Raw genomic sequence first — 16,109 nt, 5'->3', positions numbered from 1 at the left:
GCCCTTTGTTCTTACTGTGAGTATGTGCAGACTTCCTGGGAATGGATGGAATCACTGCATTGTATGTGGTAGAAAGATGATGTCTGAGGCCACCACCTCTGTTAAGGGAAGGTTCTTCCAGCTTAACATAGATGGCTTCCTTGACTCCTCTTTCAAACCACCTTTCCTCCCTGTCTAAAATGTGAACATTGTTGTCCTCAAAGGAGTGTCCTTTGTCTTTGAGGTGGAGGTGAACAGCTGAGTCTTGTCCTGAGGAGGTGGCTCTCCTGTGCTGAGCCATTCTTCTGTGGAGTGGTTGTTTAGTTTCTCCAATGTACAGATCAGAGCATTCCTCACTGCACTGGACTGCATATATCACATTGCTGTGTTTCTCCCTGGGAATCTTATCCTTCGGGTGAACCAGTCTCTGTCTCAGTGTTGTCATAGGTTTTAAATGGACCGGGATGTCATGGTTGTTGAAGATCCTGCGGAGTTTCTCTGATACTCCTGACACATATTGAATGGAGATGTTCTTTCTCCGCCTGGTGTCGTCCTTCTTCTTGTTGTTTGGGGGTCTTGTTTTTGTGGCTTTGATGAGTGCCCACTTCGGGTAGCCACATATTTGCAGGGCCTTCCTGATGTGGTGTTGCTCCTTCTTCTTCCCCTCTGAGCTGGTTGGTACAGTGTGTGCTCTGTGCTGCAGGGTCCGGATGACTCCCAGTTTGTGTTCCAGTGGGTGGTGTGAATCAAACAACAGGTACTGGTCCGTGTGTGTGGGTTTCCTGTACACTTCCACATTGAGGCTCTTGTCCTCCTCAATATGTACTGTGCAGTCCAAGAAGGCCAGATTGTTGTCCTTGGTGTCCTCGCGAGTGAACTTGATGTTGTTATCCACTGCGTTGATGTGTTCTGTGAACCGTTCCACTTCGTTGGTCTTGATTTTGACCCAGGTGTCATCCATATATCTAAACCAGTGGGTGGGGGTGGTTCCAGGATAGGAACTCAGGGCTCTTCTCTCCACTTCTTCCATGTAGAGGTTGGCCACAATAGGAGACACAGGTGATCCCATCGCACAGCCGTGCTTCTGTCTGTAAAAGTTCCCATTGTACTGGAAATAAGTGGTGGTCAGGCAGAGGTCCAGCAGGTCACAGATGTGGTCTAGCGTTAGGTTGGTTCTCTCCTTGAGTGTGCTGTCTTGTGTGAGGCACGTCCTTACCATCTCTGTGGCTTCTGATGTAGGGATGCAGGTGAAATGCAGGTGAAATATATATTTTATCATGGACTTTTGGTGCCCTTGGGGGCCTTTAGCGACCGCATACTTCGCATATGCCTTGGGCCGGCCCTGCTCAGCTCAGTCCCAGATGTTCACAGAGGAACGGGTCGACCTCACACAGGAAGTGGATCAGCTCTGAGCTGGCAGCTTCTCCTTTCCTCCTCACTGTGTCGATGACTGAACCCGCTCTGTCCCTCCGATTCGGCTTCTCCTCTGCTGACTCCCTCTCAGCATCAGTCAGCACCTTTTTCTCCAGCAGTTTGTCCAGCAGACTGGAGAGGACAGGTGCTGATATCTTCTCTATGAAGCTGCTCCGTACGTCCCTCAGCCTCTCGTGTGGACGCAGGTCCGTTGATCCAGAGGACCTTGTGACACCTGTGGACTGAAGGTAAACTCTTCTTTCCCAGACACTGTGGGAGCTTTCAGAGTCCTTCAGCAACAGTTTTATATGTTTGAAGATTTTTTCCAGAATCACCTGGAACACTGGGAAGTAGTTGTTGTTGTAGTCTTCATCAAACTCGGCTTCCATCGGCTGAACTAGAATCAGGTCGTCTTCAGGATCAGTGGACAGAGTGTAGAGCTGCTTGGGCTGCAGTTTACAGTGTGGAGACGTCTCTATGAACCTCTCCTTTCCAACCAGTTTCTTCCTGGTGCGCTGAATGTCCCGGATCACAATGTTCCTCGGCAGCAGCAACACACTGAGGAAGGATGTGAGATCAGGATCCTCTGGGGGTCTGTAGAACAGCAGGACCAGAGCCTGGACCGGGTCAGGGGGAGAGTCCTCGTCCTTGACGTTTCCGTAGGCAGAGAAGCCCGTGATGTTTATGATGACGTGAGTGTCTGTGACCCTGTGAGGGGGGATGAACTCGACGCCGTCCCCCTTCAGGTGGACCACTGACAGGAAGCCACACCCACCTGTGGAGCGGATCTCACAGTGTGGGAGGTGGAGCTGACTCACACACTGCTGTGGACACTGGATGTCAAACAGGGGCCCTGCAGGCTTCTTGTGATGTGGGGCCAGGAGGCTCCCGTCCCAGGGGACCAGCCTGTAAAACACGTCCCCCCCTCCCTGCATGTGGAACACCAGGCCGGTCACGCTGCACCGGAACAGACCCGGGCAGGAGCAGTGGAAGCTGTACACCTCATCGTCTCCGTCCTCCCAGAACTCAGGAGTAAACTCCTCCAAGCTGCTCTCTGACTTCATGTCAGAGAGACTCGCGGCTCGTCTTAAGGTTCTGTCAGAGCCCGGCTGACTCGGTGAAGACCAGCTGGCAGAACGAGGCCTGCTGCAGGACTCTGTGGTGGAGGTCTGGGGGTCAGATTTGGGTGGCTGAGCACTGGAGGCTGAGACATGCTGTGACATCATCAGTGGTCCGTCTCTGCTGTGGGGAGCGCCCTCTGCTGGCTGCTCTGAAGCTGTCTCCTGTGCTGGATCAGCTGCTTCCTCTCTGTCTCTGTCCACTTCCTTCTTCTCCTCTGCTGAGGTCTGAACATCATCAGCATCATCTTCATCATCATCATCATGCATTATATTCATACCAAGAGATTGGGGAACACATCCCTCTTGAATCCAATGTGGCGGGCTACTTAGGTCCAAGAGTGTCTCTTCATACAGTGAATCAGACTCTGAGCTTCTCTTCATCTTCTCATCAGGAGCTCCTGCAGCTTCTTCCTCTTTCACAGACTCTGTTTGACTGTCAGGAGGAGGAGTGCTGCAGGAGATGGAGCTCATGAGCTCAGACATGGTGCAAATGTCATGATCTGTGTCAACATACCCAGCCTGTGAACGTTTTCTATGTGTTTTGGCATGTTTCCATCCTGGTTCTTTTTCCTTTCTAAGTAGTTCCTGGTACTTGGCGCTGTAGCAGTTGAGGATGGATAGATGTGGATTTAGTTCTTTCCTTAAACTCGCTACCCTTCGTCGTAGACTTGTAAGCTGGTCATTTATTACCATTAAGTTCACTCTTACTTCAGACAGTAATTCAGACTCTGAGCTTCTCTTCATCTTCTCATCAGGAGCTCCTGCAGCTTCTTCCTCTTTCACAGACTCTGTGTGTCTGTCAGCAGAAGATCTGCAGGAGGTCTGTGTGCTTTCAGAGAACAAGATGGACCTCCAGGGGGCAGACAAGGGGCTGAACTGTACTTTCAGACCACCAAGAAGTGGGACTAAACATTCATTATCTTCTTTGTCAAACTGATCTTGATTCCATCCTGGTTCTTCTATTCTAATCCCAGCCCATAGTTTTAGTTGTTTAAGCTCCATTCTAGTGCTATCTATCTCTCGATGTAGTCCTCTGAGCTGGAATTCTGCTTCCATTAAGTTGCTTCTTACTTCAAAAAGGTTTTTTTTGTCCATTCTGAACATCATATGTCTCCACTTGGCTTGCAATTCCAGGATCACATGTGGCCGGCTGCTCTCAGGTCTGTGGGTCTGCAGGTCAGTAACTCTGTCTAAATACAGAGTTTTTGGTCCCTGTGAGTCTTTCGTGTCCTTTTGTCTTTGTCTTCTTTGATCAGCTGCTTCCTCTCTGTCTCTGTCCACTTCCTTCTTTTCCTCTGCTGAGGTCTGAACATCATCATCACACAGTGAATCAGACTCTGAGCGTCTCTTCATCTTCTCATCAGGAGCTCCTGCAGCTTCTTCCTCTTTCACAGACTCTGTGTGTCTGTCAACAGAAGATCTGCAGGAGCGCCTGAGCTCAGACAACTGTACTTTCAGACCACCAAGAGGTGAGACAACAGATGAATTATCTTCTTTGTCAAACTGATCTTGATTCCATCCTACTTTTTCCATTCTAGTTGATATCTCTGCAGCCCGTAGTTTTAGGTGTTTAAGCTCCTTTCTAGCTATTTCCATTTCTTCATGTAGTCTGCTAAGCCGGGCTTCATCTTCCATTAAGTTTCTTCTTACTTCAGGCAGTTTTAAGTCTTCTTTTCTGGACTTAATTTGTCTGAATTGGGTTTGGGTTTCCTCTCTGTCCACTTCCTTCTTTTCCTCTCCTGAGGTGTGAACAACTTCATCAACAGAGCCTTTCAGTAACATCCTGTCAGGAACTCCACTCTTTGTAGGTTTAACATCACTGTAGGGGAGATACTTAGAGGGATGAACCATAGTAGGAGCGGTGTGTAAAAGAGGAGGAAGGTATAAGGACCCTGATGTTTGTGTATAATATGGTGGATATAAAGGTGGCTGAACTGGATCTAATGCTGTGAAGAGACCAGAGTCCTGATGTTTTTCTTTCTCTGTTCGTTTCATCTTCTCTTCAGTGAGTCCTCCTGTTTGCTTCAGTTACTCCACCTGCAAAATAAAAACACATGAGAATGAGTTTGACTGCTGCCCGCTGAAGGATTCCTTCTGACGCTCAAATCTGAGGTTAAATGTTCGAAAAGGTTTAATATTTGACTGTAATTAATAAAGATGTTGAATCTTTGGCATGCTGAAATGCAGCTCCTCTCATCCCTTCCCAGCAGGTTTCACCTCCATCCAAACCCTGACGATGGCTCTAACTAGTCCTGCACAGGGCCCGGACCACAGCGGACCATTCACCAACAACAGGGATCTCAGTCATGTGACTTCCAGTAAGATCCACCCACAGAGGTCCTGAACACATAACAAATATGAGGGGCTGTTCTTAAACTTTCAAGGGGGCGCTGTAGAGCCATGTTGCACCGCTCATTTCCAACAACCATAAAATAGAAAAATGTTTCCTGAGTTCACCTGCATGGGTGAAAATGGGCTTCTCCTCTCGAGCCAATTACAACAACAGGGCCCTAATTAAAAGAGGTGCACCCCCCACCAGAGGTGGGTAGTAACGCGCTACATTTACTCTGTTACATTTACTTGAGTAAATTTTTGGAAAAAAATGACTCATATGAGTAATTTAATGTCTGATACTTATTACTTTTACTCGAGTACATTCGTGAGCAAATAACGCTACTCCTACTCCGCTACATTGGCCAAACATGGAATCGCTACTCGTTACTAGGGCTGTGTATTGGCAACAATCTGGCGATACGATACATATCACGATACACTTGTCACAATACGATACGACATATTCCGATATATTCCTAACAAAGACGTTATATATTGCGATTTTATATATACATTTTTTTAAGAGTATGGAAAGCCTCATCTAGAATACTAGTAATACAACAAAATGTTTAATTATAATTATTAATAATTATTTTAATTATAAGAACATTGCACAATGTAACTGTGTCTCACATCCAGGTTGTTTTTATGCTGAAAGAGACCGTGTGCAGCACAAATAAGATGCTGAAATTATTGTTTGCTCATAAATAATGAATAAAAAATCGATTTGGCCACAACTTAAATCGATACCAGTATCTCCAAATAAAATATCGTGATATTTCACAGAATCGTTTTTTTTCGTACACCCCTACTCGTTACATGCGTCCTTCTGCCTCGGCCAAGTGAAGCAGCGGAAGAATACTTCCCTCTGGGGAGCTGTGACCACCTGACCATGTTCCGCCAATCAAACTAGACCACAGGCTCCGTATGACCAATCAGACGTACCCATGCTGCAACGTGCATGCACACACAAACTGTTCGCTACAGAAGAACTTCTATCGACAAGAACTCGACATCAAACACTTTATCACCCATATAAATATATAACATGATAATCTCTTAATGTTTTCAAACTGTAAAATCTCAGTCATATTTTTCTTTACATGGTGTTAAAACTTAAATACATTTATTTAGGTTATTTGTAAAGATTAACATTATTTTTTATTATTTAAGTTTTGATACAAAATGACCGTTCTGCTGTAAATACCAGAATTTGCACATTTTATTTATTTTACTTTTGTCTGATTACCATAAATCAATACAAGGAATAAATAGGATGTTACTCCAACATTACTCAGTACTTGAGTAGTTTTTTACCCTTACTTGAGTACATATTTGGAGGTCTACTTTTTACTTTTACTTGAGTAAAATTAATTTGAAGTCATAGGCGTCGCTGCCATTATATCAGAGGGGGACGTGCCCCCACCCCCACATTTTAAAATGGCCCGTTTGGACCCCCCCACATTTACTGAGAATGAAACTCCACCTAACACTGTTTCGATTGCTCGCGAAATAACTTCGTTCCACTTGGTTCATAACCTCACCGCTGAAATCCAATACCGTTCCTATAGTAACGGAGCTAACAAAGCCAGTGGCTTCTTCGAGCGAGCGTAAAACACCGTAAAGAGAACCGTCAGTGGTCGAAGCTGGAGGAGGGAACGTCAGTGTCATCCCACAAAGTCCAGCTCATGCTGAAGCCTGACTGTTTGTCACATGGCCCCAGGTGACGTTAGGTTGATGTTAAATCAACTTAGAAAAGTTGGGAGGAAGCTGCTGTTTACTGTCAGTTACAGTAGACAGTTTTATTTGTCTGACGACATGTTGTTGCCTTTTCTGCTCCCTCCCCACACACAATGGACATGTCTGGACAAAGACACAGAGAGTTAGAGTTGTTTTCAGCATTAACCCATATTGTAATAAGGCCAGGTTAGCTCCTGTTAGCCTGTTAGCTTCAGCCTCGCCTGTCAGTGCACAGCCACCTGCTCCTATTCTTATCAGCAAGAATAAAACACATGTGATGGACCGTCAGGACACAGTGGAGCATTATATGAACAGGGAAACACTGATGTAGCAGATGAGGCATCATTATAAACATCCACAAGGTTTGTTGTGAATTCAGCAGTTTTATAAGCAAATAAAAATAAAGACATGCATTTTTTTGTAAGTTGGTATTTTTAGTGTTTCTGTATTATCTGCATTAAGCAACAACTTTTTGAAACTCAGATGGTGAGAAGACCACTGTGTTAAATCAACATGCTGATGTTATTTCATTGATGATATATATATATATATATATATATATATATATATATATATATATATATATTGCTGAGGTGAGTGGTGACGGGAAAACTCTATCAGGTGGACATGAGGGACATTTGGCAGTTTTTTGTCTCTGTAAATGAGAGAAGGCCTCAGATCTGGAGGCTTTGTATCATCTGTTAGTGTAGTGCCACCAGTGTGGTTTACAAAACTGTTGTTTCACTTGGAATTATTTTCTGTTTGTCACCGTTAAGTGTTTACTTCTTCTGTAGGTAAAATAGTTTAACAACCTGTTAAAATCCGCAGGAAATCGCAACTACTTCATATTATTATATTATATTTCATAATATACTGATGTACTGTTTTCACCACCCACCCACAGAAGGTTTCCCACACACACACACACACACACTATTATAACGAGCAGAGCGGCAGAAATCAACTTCCGGTTCCTTCTGTTCTGTTTATTTGTTATTACAACAATAAAATGTATCTCACTGTAAAACGAGATCATTAAACATTAAAATTTATTCTGCCGGCAGTTCCGCGCACACACACACGAATGATCACCCACCGTCAACACGCTAAAACCTCCTCTTCCTCCTCTTCCTCCTCCTGTCTCGTCTCCCAGCAGCTCCTGAAAGTTCGGACTTTATCAACAAGTTCTAACTGTTCTGAGAACTCGGATCCGCGTCCTCTGTCCGCTGAGGATCCAGGACAGGTCTGGGAGCGGTTCTCCGGCTCTCTGATGACTGAAGGGGAATTTCCTGTCTCACCTGGCTGTAGTTTTTTAATCGAACTTTATGTAGTTTTATGTCAAAGCTGAAGCGTTTGACTCGATAAATACACTATTGATCAGTAACAAGGCGTCAAACTGGGAAAGATTCATTCTTCATTCACATGTCTTTCATTTTTAAGACATTTAATAACATGAACAGTAAAAGTGAAAGCAACTCGGCCCGGTGCATTCTGGGTGTTAGAGTTTTTCTTTGTTCTTGCCGTCAGGACATTTTTAGATTTTCTTGTTTTCTGGACTTCATATATCTGAACTGGTTTTGGGATTCCTGGATCACATGTGGCCGGCTGCTCTCAGGTCTGTGGGTCTGCAGGTCAGTCACTCTGTCTAAATACAGAGTTTTTGGTCCCTGTGAGTCTTTTGTGTCCTCTTCTCTTTGTCTTCTTTGATCAGCTGCTTCCTCTCTAGCGCCCCCTAATGCCTCTGACGCCTATTTACAAATAATCAAACATGGCTCTTAGACTGTCTTCAAATTCTGCTATTTCATGTCTTACCAATGATCTCATGTTAACAGGCCGATCAGGAAATCTTGGTCCAGGTTTTAGGCATCAACGCCTGCGTGACCATTTCTGGTAATTGGAGGACTGAGCTCTGTCCTGTGTGGAGGCAGGGTGGTGGCTTGGATCCAAGTCATCTTCACATTTTGTTGTCTTTAACATGGTGTCCTCTGTGTCTCCTGGCCTGTCTGTCTCCTCCTGTCTCCTGGTTCCTCTGTCTCCGGCTTCAGCAGCAGCTTGCTGATGTTTTTCTTTCTGTGTTTGTTTCATCATCTCTTCAGTGAGTCCTCCTCCTGTTTGCTTCAGTTACTCCACCTGCAAAATAAAAACACATTTAACAGAGTTAAGAAGTGAACTTAAACACCAGGCTGCAGGTCTGCCAGCATCCATCACTGTCCCCTGTTTACTTCTTCTGTCTTCAAATGGAACGGAAGGTCACTTTCACAATAAAAGCTCTGGATCAAGTTCTTAAATAAAATGTTATATCAGGAAAAAAAGGTCAGTTAGTGACATCACACAGCACGAGCCACTTCCCAGCATCCTCTGTTCTGATTGGACACATCCAACCAGCAGCAGCAGAGGCCCCATAGACATAATCTGCAGCCATTAGCAGCATGCTAGTGTTTTATGGGCTAACATACATAATCAATTCTGTAGGAGCCAAAAATGACGTCAAACTTCGCGTTTTTGTCCAGAAGCAGGTGTCAATACTTACGTGAACTCCTTGATGTGGCAGAGATGGTTACAACACACGGAGGCTGCTGTACAGCGGCTGGTGATGTCACTGATGACACAACATCGATCTTTATGAATCCTGGAGAAAATCATATAATAATATAAACAACAACCAGGTCATGACAGCCAGTGTGGGCGTGTTGTGTTGTTAAGATCGTCTGAGTGAGATCACAGCAACAGTAACGGTGTTTTCATAGATTTAATGATCCATAGAAAATCAAACACTCTCTGTATTGATGAAGACGAGCAGAATGTTTGTCTCAGCTGCATAAACTTTACATTTTTAGAACCCATTCATTCTGGACTGCCTCCAGAGCGCCCCCTATGGAACAAGAACTTCACACAGTGGAACTTCTCTTCATACAGGAACTCCTTACAGCAGAGACCACACTCACACTGCTCACTGCTGCTGATGCTCTGAAGGATCTTCATCTCCCTCCTCTTCCTCCCAGCGGCTCCTGTCGAAGCTCAGGTGTATCAGCGGGTCCTAAACGTCCTCTGAGGGTTAAAGTCCGACTCTGTCCGCTCTGAGGTTTCTTCACAGACAGGAAACTGTTTCCCCGCCCTCTCATGTGGTGACTAACTTCTGCATGATCCCACAGTTCTTCTTTTCAGTTTAAGGACAGGACTCCCCCTGCTGGCTACTGGAAGAATAACCTGAACTCCATCTGAGGTTGTTGTTGTAGGATCAGATCATGACAATAAAATAACATGTTATTGATCCCATTGATTCATTGGCTGATCTCTGCCAGCACAGATTTGCTGAATCCTTCCTTTAATCAGAACACTGTTTATAAAGAGTCAGATTTAAGGCGGCAACAGAAACTGAACACAACTTCTGTGGAGTCCATGATGCCACCAGAATCACAATCAGAATCAGAATCAGAACCACGTTTATTGCCATGTAAGTGAAGAGGTTTCACATTACTACGAATTTGCCTTAGTGATTAGTGCGTACATAAAACGTATAATAATTAACATGTAATAAGAAGCATGCATGGGTTAAAAAATAAAATAAGATAAAATAAGGTCAAATAAAACAAAGTAAACAATGTAATGTAAAAGTAAGGCTATAAGTGTAACAGGTACCACATGGATCAGTGAGGTGGTGCTAGCGTGCAAAGTAAAATCAATTTATCGGTAAAAGACTGATCATTAAAAGCTCACAGACATGTGACCGCAGACACCAGAAGTGACTGAAACGTGTCAAAGATCTGCACGGACGGATGGATCACTGCATCCTGTATCATTTAAATAAAGATGCACTGGACAGCTTCTCAAACCTGGAAGATAAAGATGAGCTAGGAACACAGGATGTGTTCAGGAACCTTCAGGAGCCCGATATGAAACCAGGAGGAGGCTACACAGATCTGATGAACATGCCGATAGATGCTAGAAGTCAAACACTCCTGGGACTTGATTGCTGAATGTCACTGGGCCTGCAGTCATATAACAAGAACTCCACGTGCTCAGGGTTAGGGTCTATATGGAAATATTAACTTCCTCCTTTAACATGAATATAGGTAAATGTAATGATTACTGAAAGACATGGAACAGTCTAAAGTTTCAACCCCATCCTGTTTAAAAGTCTAAACTTGTCAAAGCTACGTCTGCTTCCTTTGCTGTACTTATGAAAATGAAAACAATACATAAAAAGTGCCAAAGTCTGCAGGTCAGAGCGTTGCAACAGAAGCAGACTGATTACAGGAAGGATGGAGTGATGGTGTGGTCATGTGACCCTGCAGTCTCAGCTCAGCCCCAGACCTTCACAGAGGGATGAGTCGACCTCACACAGGAAGTGGATCAGCTCTGAGCTGGCAGCTTCTCCTTTCCTCCTCACTGTGTCGATGACTGAACCCGCTCTGTCCCTCCGTTTCGGCTTCTCCTCTGCTGACTCCCTCTCAGCATCAGTCAGCACCTTTTTCTCCAGCAGTTTGTCCAGCAGACTGGAGAGGACAGGTTCTGATATCCTCTCTATGAAGCTGCTCCGTATCTTAAACAGCCTCTCGACTGAAGGGAGGCTCAGGCCCGTTGATCCAGAGGACCTTGTGACACCTGTGGACTGAAGGTAAACTCTTCTTTCCCAGACACTGTGGGAACTTTCAGAGTCCTTCAGCAACAGTTTTATATGTTTGAAGATTTTTTCCAGAATCACCTGGAACACTGGGATGTAGTTGTTGTCGTAGTCTTCATCAAACTCGGCTTCTGTCGGCTGAACTAGAATCAGGTCGTTTTCAGGATCAGTGGACAGAGTGTAGAGCTGCTTGGGCTGCAGTTTACAGTTTGATGACGTCTCTATGAACCTCTCCTTTCCATCCCGTTCCATTCTGGTGCGCAGCACGTCGCGGAGAACAATGTTCCTCGGCAGCAGCAACACACTGAGGAAGGATGTGAGATCAGGATCCTCTGGGGGTCTGTAGAACAGCAGGACCAGAGCCTGGACCGGGTCAGGGGCAGAGTCCTCGTCCTTGACGTTTCCGTAGGCAGAGAAGCCCGTGATGTTTATGATGACGTGAGTGTCTGTGACCCTGTGAGGGGGGATGAACTCGACGCCGTCCCCCTTCAGGTGGACCACTGACAGGAAGCCACACCCACCTGTGGAGCGGATCTCACAGTGTGGGAGGTGGAGCTGACTCACACACTGCTGTGGACACTGGATGTCAAACAGGGGCCCTGCAGGCTTCTTGTGATGTGGGGCCAGGAGGCTCCTGTCCCAGGGGACCAGCCTGTAAAACACGTCCCCCCCTCCCTGCATGTGGAACACCAGGCCGGTCACGCTGCACCGGAACAGACCCGGGCAGGAGCAGTGGAAGCTGTACACCTCATCGTCTCCGTCCTCCCAGAACTCAGGAGTAAACTCCTCCAAGCTGCTCTCTGACTTCATGTCAGAGAGACTCACGGCTCGTCTTAAGGTTCTGTCAGAGCCCGGCTGACTCGGTGAAGACCAGCTGGCAGAACGAGGCCGGCTGCAGGACTCTGTGGTGGAGGTCTGGGGGTCAGATTTGGGTGGCTGAGCACTGGAGGCTGAGACGTGCAGTGACATCATCAGTGGTCCGTCTCTGCTGTGGGGAGCGCCCTCTGCTGGCTGCTCTGAAGCTGTCTCCTGTGCTGGATCAGCTGCTTCCTCTCTGTCTCTGTCCACTTTCTTCTTCTCCTCTGCTGAGGTCTGAACATCAGCATCATCTTCATCATCATCATCATGCATTATATTCATACCAAGAAATTGGGGAACACATTCCTCTTGAATCCAATGTGGCGGGCTACTTAGGTCCAAGAGTGTCTCTTCATACAGTGAATCAGACTCTGAGCTTCTCTTCATCTTCTCATCAGGAGCTCCTGCAGCTTCTTCCTCTTTCACAGACTCTGTTTGACTGTCAGGAGGAGGAGTGCTGCAGGAGATGGAGCTCATGAGCTCAGACATGGTGCAAATGTCATGATCTGTGTCAACATACCCAGCCTGTGAACGTTTTCTATGTGTTTTGGCATGTTTCCATCCTGGTTCTTTTTCCTTTCTAAGTAGTTCCTGGTACTTGGCCATGTAGGGGTTGAAGATGGATAGATGTGGATTTAGTTCTCCCCTTAAACTCGCTACCCTTCGTCGTAGACTTGTAAGCTGGTCATTTATTACCATTATGTTCACATTTACTTCAGACAGTAATTCAGACTCTGAGCGTCTCTTCATCTTCTCATCAGGAGCTCCTGCAGCTTCTTCCTCTTTCACAGACTCTGTGTGTCTGTCAGCAGAAGATCTGCAGGAGGTCTGTGTGCTTTCAGAGGAGGAGATGGAGCTCCAGGGCTCAGACATGGGGCTGGACTGTACTTTCAGACCACCAAGAGGTGAGACAACAGATGAATTATCTTCTTTGACAAACTGATCTTGATTCCATATCGGTCCTTTCATTCTAATCCCAGCCCATAGGTTTAGTTGTTTAAGCTCCATTCTAGCTCTATCTATCTCTCGATGTAGTCCTCTGAGCTGGGATTCTGCTTCCATTAAGTTGCTTCTTACTTCAGAAAGTATTAATTCGTCCATTCTGGACTTCATATATCTGAACTGGGTTTGGGATTCCTGGATCACAGGTCGCCGGCTGCTCTCAGGTCTGTGGGTCTGCAGGTCAGTCACTCTGTCTAAATACAGAGTTTTTGGTCCCTGTGAGTCTTTTGTGTCCTTTTGTCTTTGTCTTCTTTGATCAGCTGCTTCCTCTCTGTCTCTGTCCACTTCCTTCTTTTCCTCTGCTGAGGTCTGAACATCTTCACCACACAGAGAATCAGACTCTGAGCGTCTCTTCATCTTCTCATCAGGAGCTCCTGCAGCTTCTTCCTCTTTCACAGACTCTGTGTGTCTGTCAGCAGAAGATCTGCAGGAGGTCTCTGTGCTCTCAGAGGAGCCGGAGCTCCTGAGCTCAGACATGGGGCTGGACTGTACTTTCAGACCACCAAGAGGTGAGACAACAGATGTATTATCTTCTTTGACAAACTGATCTTGATTCCACCCTGGTTCTTCCATTCTAGTTGCTATCTCTGCAGTCCGTAGTTTTAGGTGTTTAAGTTCCTTTCTTGCTATTTCCATTTCTTCATGTAGTCTGCTAAGCCGGGCTTCTTCTTCTTCTTCTTCTTCTTCTTCTTCTTCTTCTTCTTCCACAAAGATCCATCTTACTTCAGGCAGTTTTAAGTCTTCTTTTCTGAACCTAGATTGTCTGAATTGGGTTTGGGTTTCCTCTCTGTCCACTTCCTTCTTTTCCTCTCCCCAGATGTGAACAACTTCATCAACAGAGCCTTTCAGTAACATCCTGTCAGGAACTCCACTCTTTGTAGGTTTAACATCACTGTAGGGGAGATGCGAGGGATGAAGCATAGTGGGAGCGATGTGGAAAAGAGGAGGAAGGTATAAGGACCCTGATGTTTGTGTATAATATGGTGGATATAAAGGTGGCTGAACTGGATCTAATGCTGTGAAGAGACCAGAGTCCTGATGTTTTTCTTTCTCTGTTCGTTTCATCTTCTCTTCAGTGAGTCCTCCTGTTTGCTTCAGTTACTCCACCTGCAAAATAAAAACACATGAGAATGAGTTTGACTGCTGCCCGCTGAAGGATTCCTTCTGACACTCAAATCTGAGGTTAAATGTTCGAAAAGGTTTAATATTTGACTGTAATTAATAAAGATGTTGAATCTTTGGCATGCTGAAATGCAGCTCCTCTCATCCCTTCCCAGCAGGTTTCACCTCCATCCAAACCCTGACGATGGCTCTAACTAGTCCTGCACAGGGCCCGGACCACAGCGGACCATTCACCAACAACAGGGATCTCAGTCATGTGACTTCCAGTAAGATCCACCCACAGAGGTCCTGAACACATAACAAATGCGAGGGGCTGTTCTTAAACTTTCAAGGGGGCGCTGTAGAGCCATGTTGCACCGCTCATTTCCAACGACCACAAAATAGCAAATGTTTCCTGCCCTGATGAGCAAAGTTCACCTGCATGGGTGAAAATGGGCTTCTCCTCTCGAGCCAATTACAACAACAGGGCCCTAATTTAAAGAGGTGCACCCCCTACCAGAGGTGGGTAGTATTGCGCTACATTTACTCTGTTACATTTACTTGAGTAACTTTTTGGAAAAAAATGACTCATATGAGTAATTTAATGTCTGATACTTATTACTTTTACTCAAGTACATTCGTGAGCAAATAACGCTACTCCTACTCCGCTACATTGGCCAAACATGGAATCGCTACTCGTTACTAGGGCTGTGTATTGGCAACAATCTGGCGATACGATACATATCACGATACACTTGTCAGAAGAACAAAATGTTTAATTATAATTATTTTAATTATTTTAATTATAAGAACATTGCACAATGTAACTGTGTCTCACATCCAAGTTGTTTTTATGCTGAAAGAGACCGTGGGCACCACAAAATTAAGATGCTGAAATTATTGTTTGCTCATAAATAATGAATAAAAAATCGTTTTGGCCACAACTTAAATCGATACCAGTATCTCCAAATAAAATATCGTGATATCACCCATATAAATATATAATATATAATAATCTCTTAATGTTTTCAAACTGTAAAATCTCAGTGATATTTTTCTTTAAGTTCTTTAAGTTTTGATACAAAATGAATTTGCACATTTTATTTATTTTATTTTGTCTGATTACCATAAATCAATACAAGGAATAAATAGGATGTTACTCCAACATTACTCAGTACTTGAGTAGTTTTTTACTCTTACTTGAGTACATATTTGGAGATCTACTTTTTACTTTTACTTGAGTAAAATTATTTTGAAGTAACTATACTCTTACTTGAGTACATGTGCCCCCCCCCCCCCCCCCACTCACACACGGAAGCGCTGAGCTGCACAGTCGGTTTTTTTAACCATCACTATTATAACGAGCAGAGCGGCAGAAATCAACTTCCGGTTCCTTCGGTTCTGTTTATTTGTTATTACAACAATAAAATGTATCTCACTGTAAAACGAGATCATTAAAATTTATTCTGCTGTGGCACACACACACACACGAATGATCACCCACCGTCAACACGCTAAAACCTCCTCTTCCTCTTCCTCCTCTTCCTCCTCCTGTCTCGTCTCCCAGCAGCTCCTGAAAGTTCAGACTTTATCAACAAGTTCTAAATGTTCTGAGAACTCGGATCCGCGTCCTCTGTCCTCTGAGGATCCAGGACTCTGGGAGCGGTTCTCCGGCTCTCTGATGACTGAAGGGGGATTTCCTGTCACACATGACTGTAGTTTTTTAATCGAACTTTATGTAGTTCTATGTTTGACTCGATAAATACACTATTGATCTGTAACAAGGCGTCAAACTGGGAAAAGATTCATTTTCCATTCTTTATTCTTATGTCTTTCATTTTTAAGACATTTAATAACATGAAGAGTGAAAGTGAAAGCAGCAACTCGGCCCGGTGCATTCTGGGTGTTGGAGTTTTTCTTTGTTCTTGCCCTTAGTC

The 16,109-nt window shown here is 44.9% G+C and overlaps 3 protein-coding genes and 1 long non-coding RNA gene across 5 annotated transcripts in view; 1 reads left to right on the top strand and 3 right to left on the bottom strand.

The window, feature by feature from the left end:
- Window positions 1-16,109, top strand: part of LOC114452823 (NLR family CARD domain-containing protein 3-like) — a 1,046,161-nt gene that overhangs the window by 347,355 nt on the left and 682,697 nt on the right. The window lies entirely within an intron of this gene.
- On the bottom strand, window positions 1,173-8,026 carry LOC114452831 (uncharacterized). The gene is made up of 2 exons (XM_028432306.1): window positions 7,684-8,026; window positions 1,173-4,550 (listed from the first exon to the last, which is right to left on the bottom strand). The coding sequence occupies exon 2, from the start codon at window positions 4,506-4,508 to the stop codon at window positions 1,326-1,328; it is 3,183 nt and encodes a 1,060-aa protein (XP_028288107.1). The 5' UTR covers window positions 4,509-4,550; window positions 7,684-8,026; the 3' UTR covers window positions 1,173-1,325.
- On the bottom strand, window positions 8,118-10,025 carry LOC114452895 (uncharacterized). Its single transcript, XR_003672377.1, has 3 exons — window positions 9,533-10,025; window positions 9,118-9,216; window positions 8,118-8,717 (listed from the first exon to the last, which is right to left on the bottom strand). It is a non-coding gene; the product is annotated as an uncharacterized LOC114452895 (long non-coding RNA).
- LOC114452830 (uncharacterized) lies at window positions 10,139-15,832 on the bottom strand. Its single transcript, XM_028432305.1, has 2 exons — window positions 15,677-15,832; window positions 10,139-14,178 (listed from the first exon to the last, which is right to left on the bottom strand). Exon 2 carries the CDS (start codon window positions 14,134-14,136, stop codon window positions 10,885-10,887), a length of 3,252 nt encoding a protein of 1,083 aa, XP_028288106.1. The 5' UTR covers window positions 14,137-14,178; window positions 15,677-15,832; the 3' UTR covers window positions 10,139-10,884.

This window comes from Parambassis ranga, chromosome 20 (genome assembly GCF_900634625.1).
Source record: "Parambassis ranga chromosome 20, fParRan2.1, whole genome shotgun sequence".
Classification (NCBI taxonomy): Eukaryota; Metazoa; Chordata; class Actinopteri; family Ambassidae; genus Parambassis; species Parambassis ranga.
Note: the sequence above shows the minus strand (reverse complement) of the source record. Positions and strands in the feature narration are given on the sequence as shown.

Excerpts from the sequence above, each read along its gene's own strand:
- LOC114452831 (XM_028432306.1), bottom strand. The coding sequence starts at position 4,508 with ATGAAACGAACAGAGAAAGAAAAACATCAGGACTCTGGTCTCTTCACA.
- LOC114452830 (XM_028432305.1), bottom strand. The coding sequence starts at position 14,136 with ATGAAACGAACAGAGAAAGAAAAACATCAGGACTCTGGTCTCTTCACA.